The 17471-nt window shown below is 46.1% G+C and overlaps 1 protein-coding gene across 1 annotated transcript in view; it reads right to left on the bottom strand.

Moving 5' to 3' along the window:
- UNC79 (unc-79 homolog, NALCN channel complex subunit) overlaps positions 1-17471 on the bottom strand; it is a 245531-nt gene that overhangs the window by 14035 nt on the left and 214025 nt on the right. Inside the window, exons 46-47 of the mRNA XM_029597854.1 lie at positions 9466-9641; positions 7713-7899 (exon numbers count right to left, since the gene is read on the bottom strand). Coding sequence (XP_029453714.1) covers positions 7713-7899; positions 9466-9641 — 363 coding nt within the window. The remainder of the gene's footprint in view (positions 1-7712; positions 7900-9465; positions 9642-17471) is intronic.

Here is a 17471-nt window from a genome sequence, read left to right as displayed (position 1 = left end):
TAGGTGTGCCTTCTTGAGGGATGGCACGTGGAGGGCGCCTTTATTGGTTGCTCTGGTGGGGCGGTTAGAGAATGTGAGGCGGAACGGCTCATCTAGCCAATTGGAATTGTGTCTGTAGATGGATTTGTGAATGATAGTAAGGGTTTTATAGAGGATGCGAGAGGGTATCGGGAGCCAGTGAAGGTCTTTAAGGATGGGAGTAATATGGTCAGATTTGTGGGCATTTGAGATGGTCCTTGCTACCGCATTCTGTAGCATTTGAAGCGGTTTTATGGTGGAAATGGGGAGCCCTAGGAGAAGGGAGTTACAGTAGTCCATTTTAGAAGAGAGGGTGGCCTGGATGATGGTACAGAAATCACTAGCATGGAGTAAGAGTTTTAGCTTTTTCATGACTTTGAGCTTAAAGAAACCTTCCTTGAGGATAGTGTTGATGTATTTTTTTTAGGTTCAGTTGCTGGTCAATCTGAACACCGAGGTCACATACATAGAGCTGGTCGGAAATGGAACTATACGCCGGGTCGTTTGCAAGGGAAGGTTTAGGGGTTTGCTGTTGGGATATGAGAAGCAGTTCAGTTTTGGAGGTGTTTAAAGCAAGGTGGAGATTTGTGAGTAGGGTATTAATGGCAGCTAGGCATTTCTCCCAGAGTTTTAGGGATTCGGATAGCGAGTCATGAATCGGTATGATGATTTGGACATCATCGGCATAAAGGTAAAATTTGAGGCCGAGGTCAGACAGAAGCTGGCAAAGGGGGGTAAGGTAAATATTGAATAGGGTAGAAGAGAGGGAGGAACCTTGAGGAACTCCATGGGGGGAGGGCGTAATGCGTGGATTCAGCGCTGCCTATTTTGACTGAAAATTGTCTATTAGACAGGTAGGATTTAAACCATAGAAGGGCTGAACCTGAGATGCCTATGTCAGATAGGCAGGAGAGAAGGTGATTGTGACTTATTGTATCAAACGCAGACGAAATGTAGAGGAGGGCAAGGATGTAGCAGTGACCTTGGTCCATGCCCCTGATGAGGTGATCAGAGAGGGTGAGTAGGAGGATTTTTCTAGACATTTTTTTTCTAGACATTAACTCTAGACACTTAATTTTCTAGACATTAAGGGGTCGATATTCAAAAAGCCTCTGGATGACCATGATAGCCGGTCATGTTTAGCTAGCTACAGTATATTTAGGATAATTTTCAGGTGCATCTGAGGCTGCGTCTGAAATGTTTGCTTTTATGTAGGCGGCTGTAGTTCGGTGGGCTAATAGATAACAGCTGAGAGATGAAAGAGGATCTAGCTGCCTGACGCCTGACGTTTGGTGAGTAGATCCTTTAAAAAGCATACCTCTCCCTGTCCCCTTGGCAGCCCAGTCTTTCCGTCCCTCCCCGGCAGCCAGTGATCCTCGCCATGCCACCCTGGCATATAGACAGCATAGCATTGCCTAGCATCGTCAGGAGGAAGTTAGTCCTGGAGCAGGGAACGGAAAGTGCGCACCTGCACCAATGCAAACATCAGGGATGCCGGGATGGTGGGGAGGAGATTGCTGGCTACTGGGGGGAGGGGAAGATTGATGGAAAGATTGAGGGTCTGAGGGTGGCGAGGAGAGGATCACTGGCTGCTGGGAGGGGGTTTTTCTTAAGGAGATCAGCCTCCAGGATTGAGGTGGGTGGGAGGGGGAATCACAGGCTCTGGGTGCACAGGCATAGCTAGCAAGATTTAAGCCAGCATTTCCTGTAAACTTAGCTGGCCAGCACTGAAAAATAGCATTAGCTGGCTAACTTTTGTCCCCAACTTAACCCCACACCCTTCGAACTGCACAGAATTTGAGTGGCTAAATTTAGCTGTCCAGCAGAGGTAGATTTTCAAAACCGCCTAATTCCTGAAGCACTGAGAGGCTGAGTGCCTGAGGAAACCAGGAAGAAATGTGAGACCATGTGAGCAGAGCAGGACTATGGCAATTTCTCTGAATGCAGCTTGATGCATTGCTTGTGCTTTTTCATGCCCTTTAAAACTGGAGATCAAAAGCAGCTAAAACCTCAGCGAATCTGGGCTCTGTCCAAAACCTTCAGAGAAATGATAAAGAGAGGTGTGTGATTTCAAAATGCCCTTAGCACCCCCCCCCCCCCAAAATACTTTGCTGCATTTTTGCCATGCAGAAAAGATTGTATTATTATGAAATGATCCTCTCTAAATGGTTGTTTTTCTAGATTATGAGCAAGGAAAAGTAATAAGGTTTTGTCCATCTGTTTGCTTTTATGGACTGGCGGAAATGTTTCTGAAGACCATCCTCCCCCAGGTGCCGCCTTTTGGAACTGAAACTGGGTAGGAAAGGCTTCCCCACAAAATCAAGTTACCCATCTAAATATTGCCCAGTTGTTGCATCTCATCCTGCGGTGAACTCACTTGAAAATGAATCCAGAGAGGGGGAAAAAAGTAATTGCAGTACTCAGGGTGATTCTTCCAGGAGCTGGCGCCATCGGGCAAGAGTTATCCCCTCCAGGACGAATCACCTCAAGTCCCACCGCACTCGTACGGTGCAGTCACCGAGAAGGGATTTGGAATCTGAGTAGATATTATCTGTACGTCATAGATCCAACTTCCTTGGGAGCCACCGGAAGGTCTCAGTTGTACACAATGGCCCCTTTGGAGAAGGCACTGCGGAGACACTTCTGCAGTGTCCGGAGAACAAAAGCTACGGGTTACTATTATGTATGTATTATGCAATCTGCCTAGCCCTGTGAATAGGCGGAATCTAAATTTTTTTAAATAAATAACTTTCATTTACAGGAAGAAACGAGAGGTGCAATTCAAACTCCGGCAGCCGGCACGTATCTCCTCTCTGGGTACGCTGCAGTGACCCCCACCCCCAAGTCCCAGAGGGTGCAGGGCTTCCATTGTGCACAGATCAAAGCCTGTTTTCCCTGCCTCCACTATAAAAATTGTTCAGGTACTGCAGGGATTGGGGGGGGGGGGGGGGAGAGGTAGGGAATCTGATGATGGACAAAGCTGGCTTGTAGGGTTGCCCACTGACTCCATTGTTTTGGAGGTAGGTTGATCCAGTTTTTGTTTTGCCCCATCACATTCTGGGACTTGTAGTTATGATTTCCCTCAATGGTTTTCCTAAATAAACTGTACTAATCTCTGGTTTGTTTTTTTTTGAACAGCTGTTGTTATTCAAGCTTGATTTTAGTACTACGCTAGTTTTGGGGTGACGTCATCTTGCACATTGATTTCTCCCCTTTGTCACGTGTGATTAATTTTTGGATCACAACAAAAAAGTGAAGAACGTGATATCACGAAAAATACCACAAAGAGAAAACTAGTTAAGGTATATTTTCTCTTGGTTTTTGTGGTAATTTTTGGATACTTTGGCATCCCTTGGTTGGGAGCAGTTTGTTTATAGCCCTATGCATAGATTAGGTCATACTCTCAATTTAATGTTTATAAACTCTGCTTTACTTTCTGGATTTTCTTTTAATTTATGGCTGAAAATTATTCCATCGTCTGATCACCACTTATTTTCTATTTTGTGTACTTGTTATGTTCCTTCCAATCAATTTGTTGGAGTGGCCATATTGGTACTAACCGATTACGAAATCTGCTAACTTCTCTTTTGTCTGACTTTAAACCTCAGAATGTATGTGAGGCTATGGATCTGAACCCAGGAGTCTGGACTGATCCTCTACGTACAGGGAACTATGGCATAAAACATTAACCCAGGCATTGGATAAACTGGATCCTTGAAAGCTATGAAAGATACTCGGTAAGAATAATGCTCCATGGTTTTCTAAATAGCTATACTTTCCAAGCACGCTCTGCGTAGACTAGGGCGCCATTGGCGGAAGCACCATATGCCAGAGTCCCTTCATAAATATTGGAATCGGATAGACGTGTATAGAAAGATGATGGACAAAGCAAAAAAAAAAAAAAAGAATTTTGTACTTGCATTACTAACAGGCAGAAAATAATCTCCAGGAACGTTTTAAACTTATTGCACGTCTGACTCGTTCCTCTAATGGATCAAAAGAAAATATTAATCTGGTTCCTACTACATCATGCTCTAATGATTATATGTCAGTTTTTCGTGATAAAATTGTTAAACTCTGTGCTAGGCTTCATGGACTTCTGCTTGTCAGCAGTTTAGCCAGATTATGCTCAGGCGAAATTGGATCAGTTTTCTGGCGGATCCCATGTTGAAACTGCCTGTATTATTACTGCAATGACATTGGCATCCTTCCCACTGTTTTCCTGTGTTATTAAAAACAATGAAGGAATCCATCTGCCCATTTATTACAATGATTGTGAATCTATCATTATCTGAAGGGGTTGCCATGATCTTTAAAACAAGCCTCGATTAGACCGTTGTTTAAAAAGCAAGGCCTTGAATCTTCTAGGTTTTCAAACTGATTTCATCATTGCCTTTCCCTCCAAAGTCATTGAATGAGCCATTTTAAAACAACTAGATGTATTTATTCAGCTCAATGGTGTCCTGGACCAATAACAGTTTGGGTTTCAAAAGATTATTGGCACAGAAGCTATCTAGTGTGGATGTCTTTAAGAGAGCTTGGACAAGGGCAGAGTTTTGTTTTGATCTTGCTTGAAATCTCTGTGCCTTTTGATACTTTAGACCATCAAATATTGACTTATCGACTGAGGGTATGTGGAATATCTACGCTTAACTGGTTTAGTTCCTACCTCTCTTAGTTCCTACCTCTGTCATGCATGTGGGCCCCTGGGCTGTGGCGTGGTTGACGCAGCCTAGCAGGCAAACCCTCTAGGCCCATGCCAACAGCTGGTGGATTCACTCTTACTGGGACTGGAGCTGGAGTTTCATCTATATCAGCACCGTTCCCCACAGGTTGCACCCTTGGATTCCAAGTGCCAGCAGGGGCTTAGGCAAAAGGGAAGTAAGGAGTAGTCAGACGAGGTCAAGGTGTGGGCAGTGGTCAGGGCTGGTGGTGGGCAAGGGTAACTGATTCCAGGCCTAGGTTGGAGCAGGCAGTGAGCAAACAGTATCTGGGTCCAAGCAGGGGTCAGGGCAAGTGGCATTCCAGAAGAGTAGTCAGTGTCCATAACAGAGGACAGAACCGGGAATCAGGCCAAGACAGACAGGACACTGGGGAAAAAGACAAGGCAGGGCGAATATGGCAAGGCAACAGAAAGGCAGGGCAAGGCAGGAACTAAGCAAGGAGGCAGGACAAGGAGACAAGGCACAGAACAACGAGGCATGGCACAAGGAGATAGCTACACGCACTGCAAGACAGGAGGACCTGTTGCTGAGGCGTCTGCTGGAGGTCCAGCAGCACTTCAAATAGAGATGCTTGATGATGTCACTCAGAGGTGTCGTGGCCCTTTTCCTGCTGTGGGACTTTAAAAGGCAGGAACTGGCACACGCACATGCCTTAGGGAGTCCTGATTGAGCAGAGGAATGGCAGCGACCTGCTGCAAAGATGTTGACCGCAATGCGGGGTAAATGTGGCTGGCCATGGCCCATGTCACGGACGGCCAAATGTCATACATGCATTATTCACTAGTGTACCCCCAAGGATCTGCTCGCTTGGCTATGTCATGTTTCATCTATATGGCCCCAATCTGTAGGAGGCTATTTAGTCTTTTCTCAGGATACCACATGTATGCAGATGACATACAATTTTTCATTCCCTCTAATAAATCTTTCTCTCTAACCTTTGGCACTCTTTCAATCTGTCTTTCTGCCATGGAACAATGGCTGACATATAAAGAGTTTGACTTTAATCTAAACGAGACTGAAGTGATCATCTTGCATCGACCCAGTATTTTACCATTACCATCCATATTAGATTTGAAGACACCACTCTGTCTATCTCTTCTCATGAAAAGAGCTTGGGGTAGTGTTATCTCAAAATTAACAATGCTTAAACATATCAAAGCTATTGAAGGGCATTTTTTTTTAACTGAGACTCCTGCACAGGTTGAAACCATTACAATACTAGGTTTCTCTGAATTTCGATCCATTCTCCAGTCCCTGCTGTTCTAAGGCCTGGATTACTGTAATTCAATTTTATGGAATTTCTGTCTCCCTCTCTTAAGGCACTTCAGACTCATAGAATGCTGCTGATCAGGTATTCTCAGGCCAGGGTTTGAGCACTCACATTACGCCAATACTTTATGATTTACATTGGCTTCCATTTGATTACGGATATAATGTAAGGTTGCCACAGTGATACACAAAATGTTTGGTGAGAACAGTTTCCCTTGGATGAATGTAATGCTCACATTTTACAATCCTACTAGATCATTCAAGTCCTCACAACAAGATTTATTAGATGTCCTCAGCAACAGGTTTACACCATCCTCGTCTTGCAGAAACACGTGAACAAGCTTTATCCATCGCCAGCCCGGACCTTTGGAACTCTTTACCAGAACAGCTCCGACTGACCACATATACTAAAACATTAAGACTTAACATTTATTTCTTCACAGAGAGGGTGGTGGATGCCTGGAATGCCCTTCCGGAGGAAGTGGTGAAGACTAAAACTGGGAAGGATTTTAAAGGGGCATGGGATAAACACTGTGGATCCATAAAGGCTAGAGGATGGGAATGAAGAGAAGAGCCATGGGGGTGACTTGCTGGAATGGAGGCTACTACCTGGCGATTACTACCCTTACTCAATAAGCCTTCGCACGGTTAATGCAACTCCAACATTGCTCTCTGCTTCAACGGCAAGGGGAAATGTGGAAAAGAGGATTTGCATTCAGACAACAACCAACAAGGACCGAACTTCACAGTCTGGGTAAACAAATAAGCATGGGGGTTGCTTGCTTACTACAACGGTTACTACCCTAAACCAATTAAGCCTGATGCATCACTTTGAATGCATATACAGCGTTGCTGTCTGCTTCAACGGCAGGGATAGATTTGGAAAAGAGGATTTACATTCATACAACATCCAACAAGGCATTGATCTGTGCAGTCTAGGTAAACAAGCATCGGGGTAACTTGCTTGATGTGGCGGTTACCACCTTAACCATTAAGCCTTATGCTCACCTTTGATGCAACTCCAAAATTACTCTCTGCATCAATGGCAGGGGATGGCAGGAAATTTGAATCAAACAGTTACCAACAAGGGCCCTGAACTTGGTGGTTGGTGAAACAGATAAGTATGGGAAAATAAGTGTGGGAGCTTGCTGGGCAGACTGGATGGGCCGATTGGTCCTTTTTGCTGTCATTTCTATGTTTCTATGTGTCTATAAGACCTACTTGTTTCAGCAAACCTTGGCTTAGATAATGCCTTCTACACTATTGGAACATTATGGATTGTTTCCTAGACTGAATAGCAGACCTGCTTCAAAAAGTTGTATTCAAATTTGAATGTTGTTTCTGTTGTTTGTTTTCTGTGGTTTTATTCTATGTTTTTATTATGAATGTTGATTGTTCATGGCTTTGAACTTTGTTATATGTGGGATGTAAATGCTTTAAATAATTATGTAAAATACAAGTCCATGTAGTCCGTGGGGTAAAGCAGGACTGGATCAGCTCATCCTGAAAAAAGCAGCCAGTTAGCAACCCTACTGACTCAACTGATCATTGCCTGATGCAACTTTTCCAGCTCATGCAGTAGAAATTTGCCAGCTGCCGGAGTCTGAACCTAACCCCTTATTAATTACTCAGAGATTCTAGGGTTGTAAAAAAAAAACACAGTTTGAAAGACTTAGAGCCCAAATCACATCAAGTCGTTACCTTGGATTGCTCTGGAAAGCCAATGAGGATTACAATCAGATGATCTGCAATCTGGGAGCCGGCATCCAGAGGAATAGGCATACAGAAAGAAGGGGAATTGGCACACACCACACTGTGGGTAAGAGACCCCAGAAGGAGCCAGGAGAGGAGGCGAATGTGAGACACACACTCAATAAATTCCTTGGGTCTGTTGAAGGAAGGAAAGTATCATCAGAATTGCTTTAGATATCACTCTCTGCTGCACTCCAACTAAATTAGTGAAGGCCAACAGTCCATGAAAACAAATTACTATCAACTTACATTTATGCAAACAAAAAGGAGCTTTTTGAGAGAGCTTTCATGGTTGTAAAACAGAGATGCACTTATGCACTTTGAGCTGTGCACAGTTATTGAAATGCTGAGGGAAAAAGAAAATCCCTAGTGTTGGTGTTGCCTAGATCACCATGAACCTGATCACACACATACATCCAGGACAAAATGAAGTCAAGCACTCAAAATATGACAAAAACACAATAAGAAGTCATGCACATAAGTGATTATAACCCTGCACTAGACTTACATCACAAAGAAGGCTGGAAATGATTCTGTTTTGCATCACCACAGTTCTGCAAACCACTTTGTCATAGAATTAGCCTCCAACCTAAATCTAGAGTGGGGATAATGTTCAAAGCAAACCAGCTGCGTTAAACATAGCCAGATTGCCCTATCTGAAAGCCCAACCTGCTCAGCCTACCTGAAACCGAGCAAATAAGAGGCCAATGAAAAGCTTTAAAGAGGAAGAGGCAGCGAAATCCACGCCTCCCTCTGTGAAGGGAGCATGGAAGCACTGAACTGATTAATGACAACCAGTTCAAAATCCCCAAACTGTAAACACACTGAAGCACAGGGAAAGTAAGGATGGGACTAGAACGGCTCAAGGGAAGTGCACGGAGGCAGTCCGGGGCCTCGCTTAGGTCAGGGGAGTAAAATGGCTCAGGTGCATGACATCTTCAAAACCTCCTTCCTCGGCTGGCCTGCACCACACAGCAGGTGCAAAGTCCCCGGTGGGGGGATGGGTGTGCATTTACCACATGTACTTTATGCTAATTTTCAAAGAGAAGGTGCCTGGGGTTTTTTCCTCTTTGAAAAGTAGCATAAAATGCACAGGCTACAAGCACGCACCTCCCCTCCCCCATGTACTTTGCAATTCTGGATGCTTCTGCCCCCATAAAGTATAAACTTTGTGCCTTACTTATCTGATGTCAGCTCCGCTCTTTGCTACCTCCTGCACATTATGTGCCTTTCAGCTGTAAGGTTTGCATTAATGTTTCATGGAATTTAAAGAAGTAAATAAAATAGATGGTTGTCTCAAGTGGACTTCTGAACTGAGATCCCCCTCTTATCCAGGTGAATCACCATGCTACTGGCAGTGTAAAATGCCGAAGCCTGAAGGTCACCACCCTAGTCCATCCAATTTAACAAAAAAGTATCTATGGAGGTGACCGAAGTTACTATACAGGACCAGGCGATGTCCTTGCAGGATCCTCTCCTGACTGGCCCGCAGTAGACAAGCACTACCGTGACACTTAGAGACAGCGTGCGGTTAACTACTTCTTATTCTTCTGAGGGTCCTTTTCACGAGTCTCCCCCAATTAACTATCACCCCCCCACGGTTTCGGAGGGGAATTCCCTTTATTTGACAGAATCCCTGGCACCCTTTGTGCATGTTCGTGCTCCATTAGTCTTGGGCCACGGACGTAGAAAGTGATCTTACCCCTGTTGCATCGCAGAGGGAGGGTGATAGAGCCAAGGCAAGTAGCGAACGACAGCTTTATTGTCTCTGTGATTCCCCCGGGTGATCTCCATGGAGGCTATCTGTGCTAAACCGACCTTCAGATGCCCGCCAAACGTGTCCTCATGCAGTGGCTGAGAGCACGTCTTCATGTGACTCTGCGAAGGTAAATAGGCCATTGTTATTCCGTTCATCTTCCGGTAGATCAGCACTGATTGTCTTTTAAAGTTTATATATATATATATATATATATATATATATATATATAAACAGAGAGAGAGAGAGAGAGATAGTTGCAGGGGCTTCATTTATTCCCAATTCTTGTGGCTTCTGGAGGGCAAATATCAGGAAATATTAAGGCTAGGTAGGTTACATACCACTAGCAGCTGCACTCAATTCTCTATCAAACAACTTAATGTGCACATATGTCACTTACGCCTCTCCTTCAGACACACCTGATGATTCAACTTAGAGATCACCACTCATTTTTTTTCTGGCACATATAACATTTCTGAATACAACATACAAAAAATAACATCACACGAATTATATAAACTATAACTAATTTTGTACAGAAAACTATTATTGACTGTGGGCTCTTGTTCAGTGCTGTGAGTATGTGTTCTAGCGAGGTTTGCAATCTGCTTCTCCTGTACTGTTGTGTATTTAAGGCTGTGGCCACCTGCTTGTAGTAACACGCATACAACCCGGACCTAGAAAACGTAAGAAAACTCCTAAAAAAAACTACAACCGGTATTTCTGGAGGATGAATTAATGAAAGAAATATTCCCTGCTCCTCCAGTTCCAGCCTTCCAGCAATCACCTAACCTAAAACAAATTCAGATAAGAAGTAAACATAAAAAACAGTAGCTCTTTGAAGAAAATGAGGGAAAACCCTGCAAGATAACGATGCAAGCTATGCAATCATATATCATAGGACCCTATAGCTACCCACATGGGAAAGGCATTCAGCATGCTCTTCTATGCATGTAGTATACATGATTCAATGCTAAAAAAGCTGCAAAGGCAGACACTACATCTGTGAAATAAGCCAAAAATTACAGACAAATATAAGTCTGCACAGACCTAACAGCAGTGGCGTAGCCACGGGTGGGCAGGTGCCCACCCAACTTAGACCCAGGCCCACCCAACTGGCACCGGAACTGCAAGGCTGTCGCGGGATCCCATCCCCGCGACAGCGAACAAGAGAACCCACGCCTCGCGCGCCATCACGGCACACATGGGGAAGCGCTGCTGCGGCCGTATGGCCAACCGGTCTTCCTGTTCGGGGGGGAGCGGAAGCGCCGCGCGCAGCTTCCGCTTCCTCCCCCAAAGCAGGAAGATCAGCTGCCTCTCCTGCTGCCACCCGTTCTCCTGCTATCTTCGGGCCAAACGGCCCGCCAAACTTCCTGTTTGGGGGTGGGGGAGCGGAAGCGCCGCGCACAGCTTCCGCTTCCTCCCCCAAAGCAGGAAGATCAGCTGCCTCTCCTGCTGCCACCGGCCTCCTGCTATCTTCGGGCGTCGGGCCGATCTTCCTGCTTGGGGGGGGGGGGGGAGGGAGGAAGCGGACGTTGTGCGCTGCGCTTCCGCTCCCCCCCCCCGACAGGAAGTTTCGGCCCGACGCCCGAAGATAGCAGGAGGCCGGTGGCAGCAGGAGAGGCAGCTGATCTTCCTGCTCTGGGGGAGAAAGCGGAAGCTGTGCACGTGCTTGAATGTGTATGTGTGGATGAGAATGGGAGTATGTGTGGATGAGAATGGGAGTGTGTGTGGGTGAAAACTGGAGCCTGGGTGTGTATGTGGGTGAGAATGGAAGCTTGAATATGTGGGTGAATGGGAGCTCGAATGTGTGTATGTGTGGTTGAGAATGGGAGCCTGGGTTTGTGGGTGGGTGAGAATGGGAGCTTGAATGTGTGGATAAGAATGGGTGCTTGAATGTGTGTATGTGTGGGTGAGAATAGGACCTTAAATGTGTATATGTATGGATGAGAATGGGAGCTTGAATATGTGTGGGTGAGACTGGGAGCATGGGTTTGTGGGTGAGAATGGGAGTCTGGGTTTATGTGTGTGGGTGAGAATGGGTGCCTGGATGTGCGTCTGTGTGTGCATAAGAATATAAGCCTGGGGAGGGGGTGAGAAAGTGAGAACTTGTATGTGTGTCTGCAGAGAATGTGAGCTTGTGGGGGGGGGGGGGAGAGAGCATATGAGAGTGACAGCTTGAGTTTGTGAGAGGGAGTCTGTGAGAGAAAGCGTGTTTGTGTGTGTGTGTGGAAGGGAAGAAGACAGTAATAGAAGAAAGACACTGAAAAGGAATTAGGAAATGAGCTATAAGGGAAAAAATGGGAAAAAGAGACCAGGACCAACTGATTAGAAAAATACAAAGATCAGACAACAAAGGTAAAAATATATATCTATATTTTGAGATGTTAGCAATTTAAATATAAGCAACACAACCGCTCTCTCAAAATTTATGGACAGGTAGGAGCCGTGTATAAAATCGTAATAAGAAGGCTAAAGTACCACAAATCACCGTGAATTATTTTTGTATCATTAAGTAAACCGCATACTTAGGCGTAGATGTGAATGCTATGCTGCATAATTTGGCATTATTTATCAGTAAAAAAAACAACTAGTAGACCTGCACGCCTACAGCCCACCCATGTTAACCTTGTGCCCACCCAAAAAATCAATTCTGGCTACGCCACTGCCTAACAGAAGACATTACCGAAAAGAACAGACTGACAACTCAATAGCTAAGCATTTCTCAAGAGAAGATCACTCCCTTAACAACCTCACAATCAGGGCACTTAAAAAGGGAAATTCAGAAGGATATAAGAATGCAAAATGTTTGAAATTAAGATGATCAGATATGGGCCCCAGAGAACTGTAAAATGTTACTGTTTCTGTTACCCCCATCAGTCCCTCCCAGCCCTTACCCCCCCCCCACCGTTTACTGAGCTGTAAAGGCAGAAGGGGGCAACAACTAATTATGTCCTAGCTGACTCTGGTCTCTTTAAAGCCAGCGTAAGGGGACTGTTTCTCCATTGACCTGATGAAGGGAGCTCAGATCACAGAGAGGTCCATATTTAGTAGGGATGTGAATCGTTTTTCAACGATTAAAATTATCGTCCGATAATGTTTATATCGTCTTAAATCGTTATAGAACACGATACAATAGAAATTCTAACGATTTATCGTTAAAAATCGTTAAATCGTGTTAGTGCGCACTAACTCGAGTTAGTGCGCACTAACGGGGAGTTAGTGCGCACTAACTGAAAATGATACAAATAAACACTTTCCAGGTCACTGAAGGTCAGTTAGGAATGAATATGTGTTCCTATTGGCTGGCTGCCCTCTTATCTATTGATATTACCAAGGTTACCACTGAGGTGATGGTTGGGGGGATGGGAAATGGAACTGGAAACTAACGAACACCAACAGAAAAATGAAACAAAGTGTTCACACTTCCCAGGTCAGTAAAGGTCACTTAGGAATGAATATGTATGTATGTATTCCTATTGGCTGGCTGTGCTCTTATCTATTGATGTTACCAATATGGTTGGGGGGATGTGAAATGGAAACAGTTGGAAGCTTGACAAAAAAAGTAATGTAATGATCAGCACTCACGTGACTAGAACTTGTTTGTTTATTATTTTTGTTAGCAGGCACCTGAAATGCTAGTGCATGTTGAATTTGCCAATCACTGTGCATTTTAGAAAGGTGGTCCTGGCTGGAACTGTACACAGTTCAAATATATGTAATTGATTGTTGGTAAGTGTATTTTTTAAGTAGCCACACTGGCACCAGTATGTTTACTTTTCCTCCTACTTAACTCACTAGCTCAGCTTTGTAAGAAGGGCTTCTCTGCTTGTGTGTTGTTTTTGTTTGGTGTGAGGAGAGCAGAAACATCAGATCTTTATTCAATCTACTACAGTCATCTCTTACAGTGCCCTATCCCTATTAATACCAGGAGTGTTGTGATCTTCCTGCACACAGTGCCCTAACCCTGATACCAGTCTGAGACAGCTCCCTCCCTGCATTACTAGTGAGAGGCTGGCTTCACAGACAGGGGGGAGCTGCCTGACCCTCACTCCTGACTTCCCCCATGTCCCAGCTAGTGAATGGTGTGTGGGTGAGGGGGGGGGGGGGAGGATGGTGAAGTCTGAGACAGCTCCCTCCCTGCATTACTAGTGAGAGGCTGGCTTCACAGACAGGGGGGGAGCTGCCTGACCCTCACTCCTGACTTCCCCCATGTCCCAGCTAGTGAATGGTGTGTGGGTGAGGGGGGGGGGGGAGGATGGTGAAGTCTGAGACAGCTCCCTCCCTGCATTACTAGTGAGAGGCTGGCTTCGCAGACAGGGGGGAGCTGCCTGACCCTCACTCCTGACTTCCCCCATGTCCCAGCTAGTGAATGGTGTGTGGGTGAGGGGGGGGGGGGGGGATGGTGAAGTCTGAGACAGCTCCCTCCCTGCATTACTAGTGAGAGGCTGGCTTCACAGACAGGGGGGAGCTGCCTGACCCTCACTCCTGACTTCCCCCATGTCCCAGCTAGTGAATGGTGTGTGGGTGAGGGGGGGGGGGGAGGATGGTGAAGTCTGAGACAGCTCCCTCCCTGCATTACTAGTGAGAGGCTGGCTTCACAGACAGGGGGGGGGCTGCCTGACCCTCACTCCTGACTTCCCCCATGTCCCAGCTAGTGAATGGTGTGTGGGTGAGGGGGGGGGGGGAGGATGGTGAAGTCTGAGACAGCTCCCTCCCTGCATTACTAGTGAGAGGCTGGCTTCACAGACAGGGGGGAGCTGCCTGACCCTCACTCCTGACTTCCCCCATGTCCCAGCTAGTGAATGGTGTGTGGGTGAGGGGTGGGGGGAGGATGGTGAAGTCTGAGACAGCTCCCTCCCTGCATTACTAGTGAGAGGCTGGCTTCACAGACAGGGGGGAGCTGCCTGACCCTCACTCCTGACTTCCCCCATGTCCCAGCTAGTGAATGGTGTGTGGGTGAGGGGGGGGGGGAGGATGGTGAAGTCTGAGACAGCTCCCTCCCTGCATTACTAGTGAGAGGCTGGCTTCGCAGACAGGGGGGAGCTGCCTGACCCTCACTCCTGACTTCCCCCATGTCCCAGCTAGTGAATGGTGTGTGGGTGAGGGTGGGGGGGGAGGATGGTGAAGTCTGAGACAGCTCCCTCCCTGCATTACTAGTGAGAGGCTGGCTTCACAGACAGGGGGGAGCTGCCTGACCCTCACTCCTGACTTCCCCCATGTCCCAGCTAGTGAATGGTGTGTGGGTGAGGGGGGGGGGAGGATGGTGAAGTCTGAGACAGCTCCCTCCCTGCATTACTAGTGAGAGGCTGGCTTCACAGACAGGGGGGAGCTGCCTGTCCCTCACTCCTGACTTCCCCCATGTCCCAGCTAGTGAATGGTGTGTGGGTGAGGGGGGGGGTGGATGGTGAAGTCTGAGACAGCTCCCTCCCTGCATTACTAGTGAGAGGCTGGCTTCACAGACAGGGGGGAGCTGCCTGTCCCTCACTCCTGACTTCCCCCATGTCCCAGCTAGTGAATGGTGTGTGGGTGAGGGGGGGGGGGGTGGATGGTGAAGTCTGAGACAGCTCCCTCCCTGCATTACTAGTGAGAGGCTGGCTTCACAGACAGGGGGGAGCTGCCTGACCCTCACTCCTGACTTCCCCCATGTCCCAGCTAGTGAATGGTGTGTGGGTGAGGGGGGGGGGGGGGAGGATGGTGAAGTCTGAGACAGCTCCCTCCCTGCATTACTAGTGAGAGGCTGGCTTCACAGACAGGGGGGAGCTGCCTGTCCCTCACTCCTGACTTCCCCCATGTCCCAGCTAGTGAATGGTGTATGGGTGAGGGGGGGGGGGTGGATGGTGAAGTCTGAGACAGCTCCCTCCCTGCATTACTAGTGAGAGGCTGGCTTCACAGACAGGGGGGAGCTGCCTGACCCTCACTCCTGACTTCCCCCATGTCCCAGCTAGTGAATGGTGTGTGGGTAAGGGGGGGGGGAGGATGGTGAAGTCTGAGACAGCTCCCTCCCTGCATTACTAGTGAGAGGCTGGCTTCACAGACAGGGGGGAGCTGCCTGACCCTCACTCCTCCGGGGTATTGTGATCTTCCTGCACACAGTGCCCTATCCCTGATACCAGGGGTGTTGTGATCTTCCTGCATGCAGTGCCCTATCCCTATTAATACCAGGAGTGTTGTGATCTTCCTGCATGCAGTGCCCTATCCCTATTAATAACAGGAGTGTTGTGATCTTCCTGCATGCAGTGCCCTATCCCTGATATCGGGATGTGTGCAAGAAGATCACAACACCCCCGGTATCAGGAATAGGGCACTGTGTGCAGGAAGATCACAACACCCCCAGTATCAGGAATAGGGCACTGTGTGCAGGAAGATCACAACACCCCTGGTATTAGGGATAGGGCACTGTGTGCAGGAAGATCACAACACTCCTGGTATTAATAGGGATAGGGCACTGTGTGCAGGAAGATCACAATACCCCTGGTATCAGGGTTAGGGCACAAGTTCTAGTCACATTGACTGATCACATTACTTGTTTTGTCAAGCTACCAACTGTTTCCATTTCCCATCCCCCATATACTGTCAGTAGGAAACTTGGTAACATGAATAAATAAGAGGGCAGCCAATAGGAATACATATTCATTCCTAAACTGACCTTAACTGACCTGAAAAGTGTCAAATTGTATCATTTTCAGTTAGTGCGCACTAACTCCCAGTTAGTGCGCACTAACGGGAGTTAGTGCGCACTAATCGGAAAAAAACGATTTTTAACGATTTTTTAACTAAAAAATCGTGCCTAAGACGATTTTCTTGCCCTGCCACACGATTTCTATCGTTAAGACGATATGGAAAACGATTCACATCCCTAATATTTAGCAGTGCAGCAAGCAGACCGTTCATCAGAACACTGCCAATATGGCTGGATAAAGCCCTAGTTAGCCAGCTGAGTTTAGGACTGCTCTTCGGCACAACTAGACTTTGCCAGATGTGTTATAAGGTTAACTCTGGATATCGGGGTAAGCCAGATAAGTTAGACAACTAACTTAACTCTGCCCCCCTCCCCCCAAAGCAACCCTAGAATGCACCCAACTTACCCTGCTAACCTTTACCTGGCTAAACAATTAGCTGGATACATCAGAGGCTGTCAGAGTGGTGGGAAATTTAGAACCCGTGGTCTGTCCGGTTAAGTCCGGCAAATTTTCTGAATATTGACCCCAGGTGTATTGAGTTAGTTCAATATGAAGGTGTCACCTAAACTTGTTTATTGACTCTTATTTCCGCCTTTGAAAAAAACTGTATGAAAAATGCCCACTTCTGCCAAATTTTTTTAACATGGGATATGCTTTCAGAAAATGGGTAAAAAACAACCCTTCACTCACTGTATCATCTTCTCTTGTGAAATACTGCAGAACTGGGAACCAATAGAATTTTTCTACCCCTCTGAATGGAAATTCGCCCTTTAAAAGAACAAAAAAGTCTACAGCCAATAATTTCCTGAATATGTAAACTATGCGATGCCCAACTCCTGATACAACCCAAATAAAGAGGGCTGAAGACCGACTTTCTGATCTTGATCAGAAGTCTTGCTCACTTTTCTAATGGAAATTCAGACAGAATTTTGCACATTATGGATTCTGACATTTAACTGAAACATTTATAAAATAGTTACAGTATCTCTTTTCATTTCAATTATTTTTCTTTAAATAGAAACTAATCTAGCCCCAGAAAATTTAATGAAGCTACACAAAAATGAAGATCAGGTTCCTTGTTTATTTATGTATTTATTTTAAAAACATTTTTTTTTATCACCTAACGGAATATATCTTCCTAAGCAATTTACAACATAAATTCAAGGCATAAATAACAATAAAAATACAAAAATAAAATTAAAAAAATACATAAAATCACAGTCAAACCTATAAATAATTTTCTTCAACTCCTCTACTGGGCAATTTCTT

The sequence above is a fragment of the Rhinatrema bivittatum genome, chromosome 4 (assembly GCF_901001135.1).
Source record: "Rhinatrema bivittatum chromosome 4, aRhiBiv1.1, whole genome shotgun sequence".
NCBI classification, from domain to species: Eukaryota; Metazoa; Chordata; class Amphibia; order Gymnophiona; family Rhinatrematidae; genus Rhinatrema; species Rhinatrema bivittatum.
Note: the sequence above shows the minus strand (reverse complement) of the source record. Positions and strands in the feature narration are given on the sequence as shown.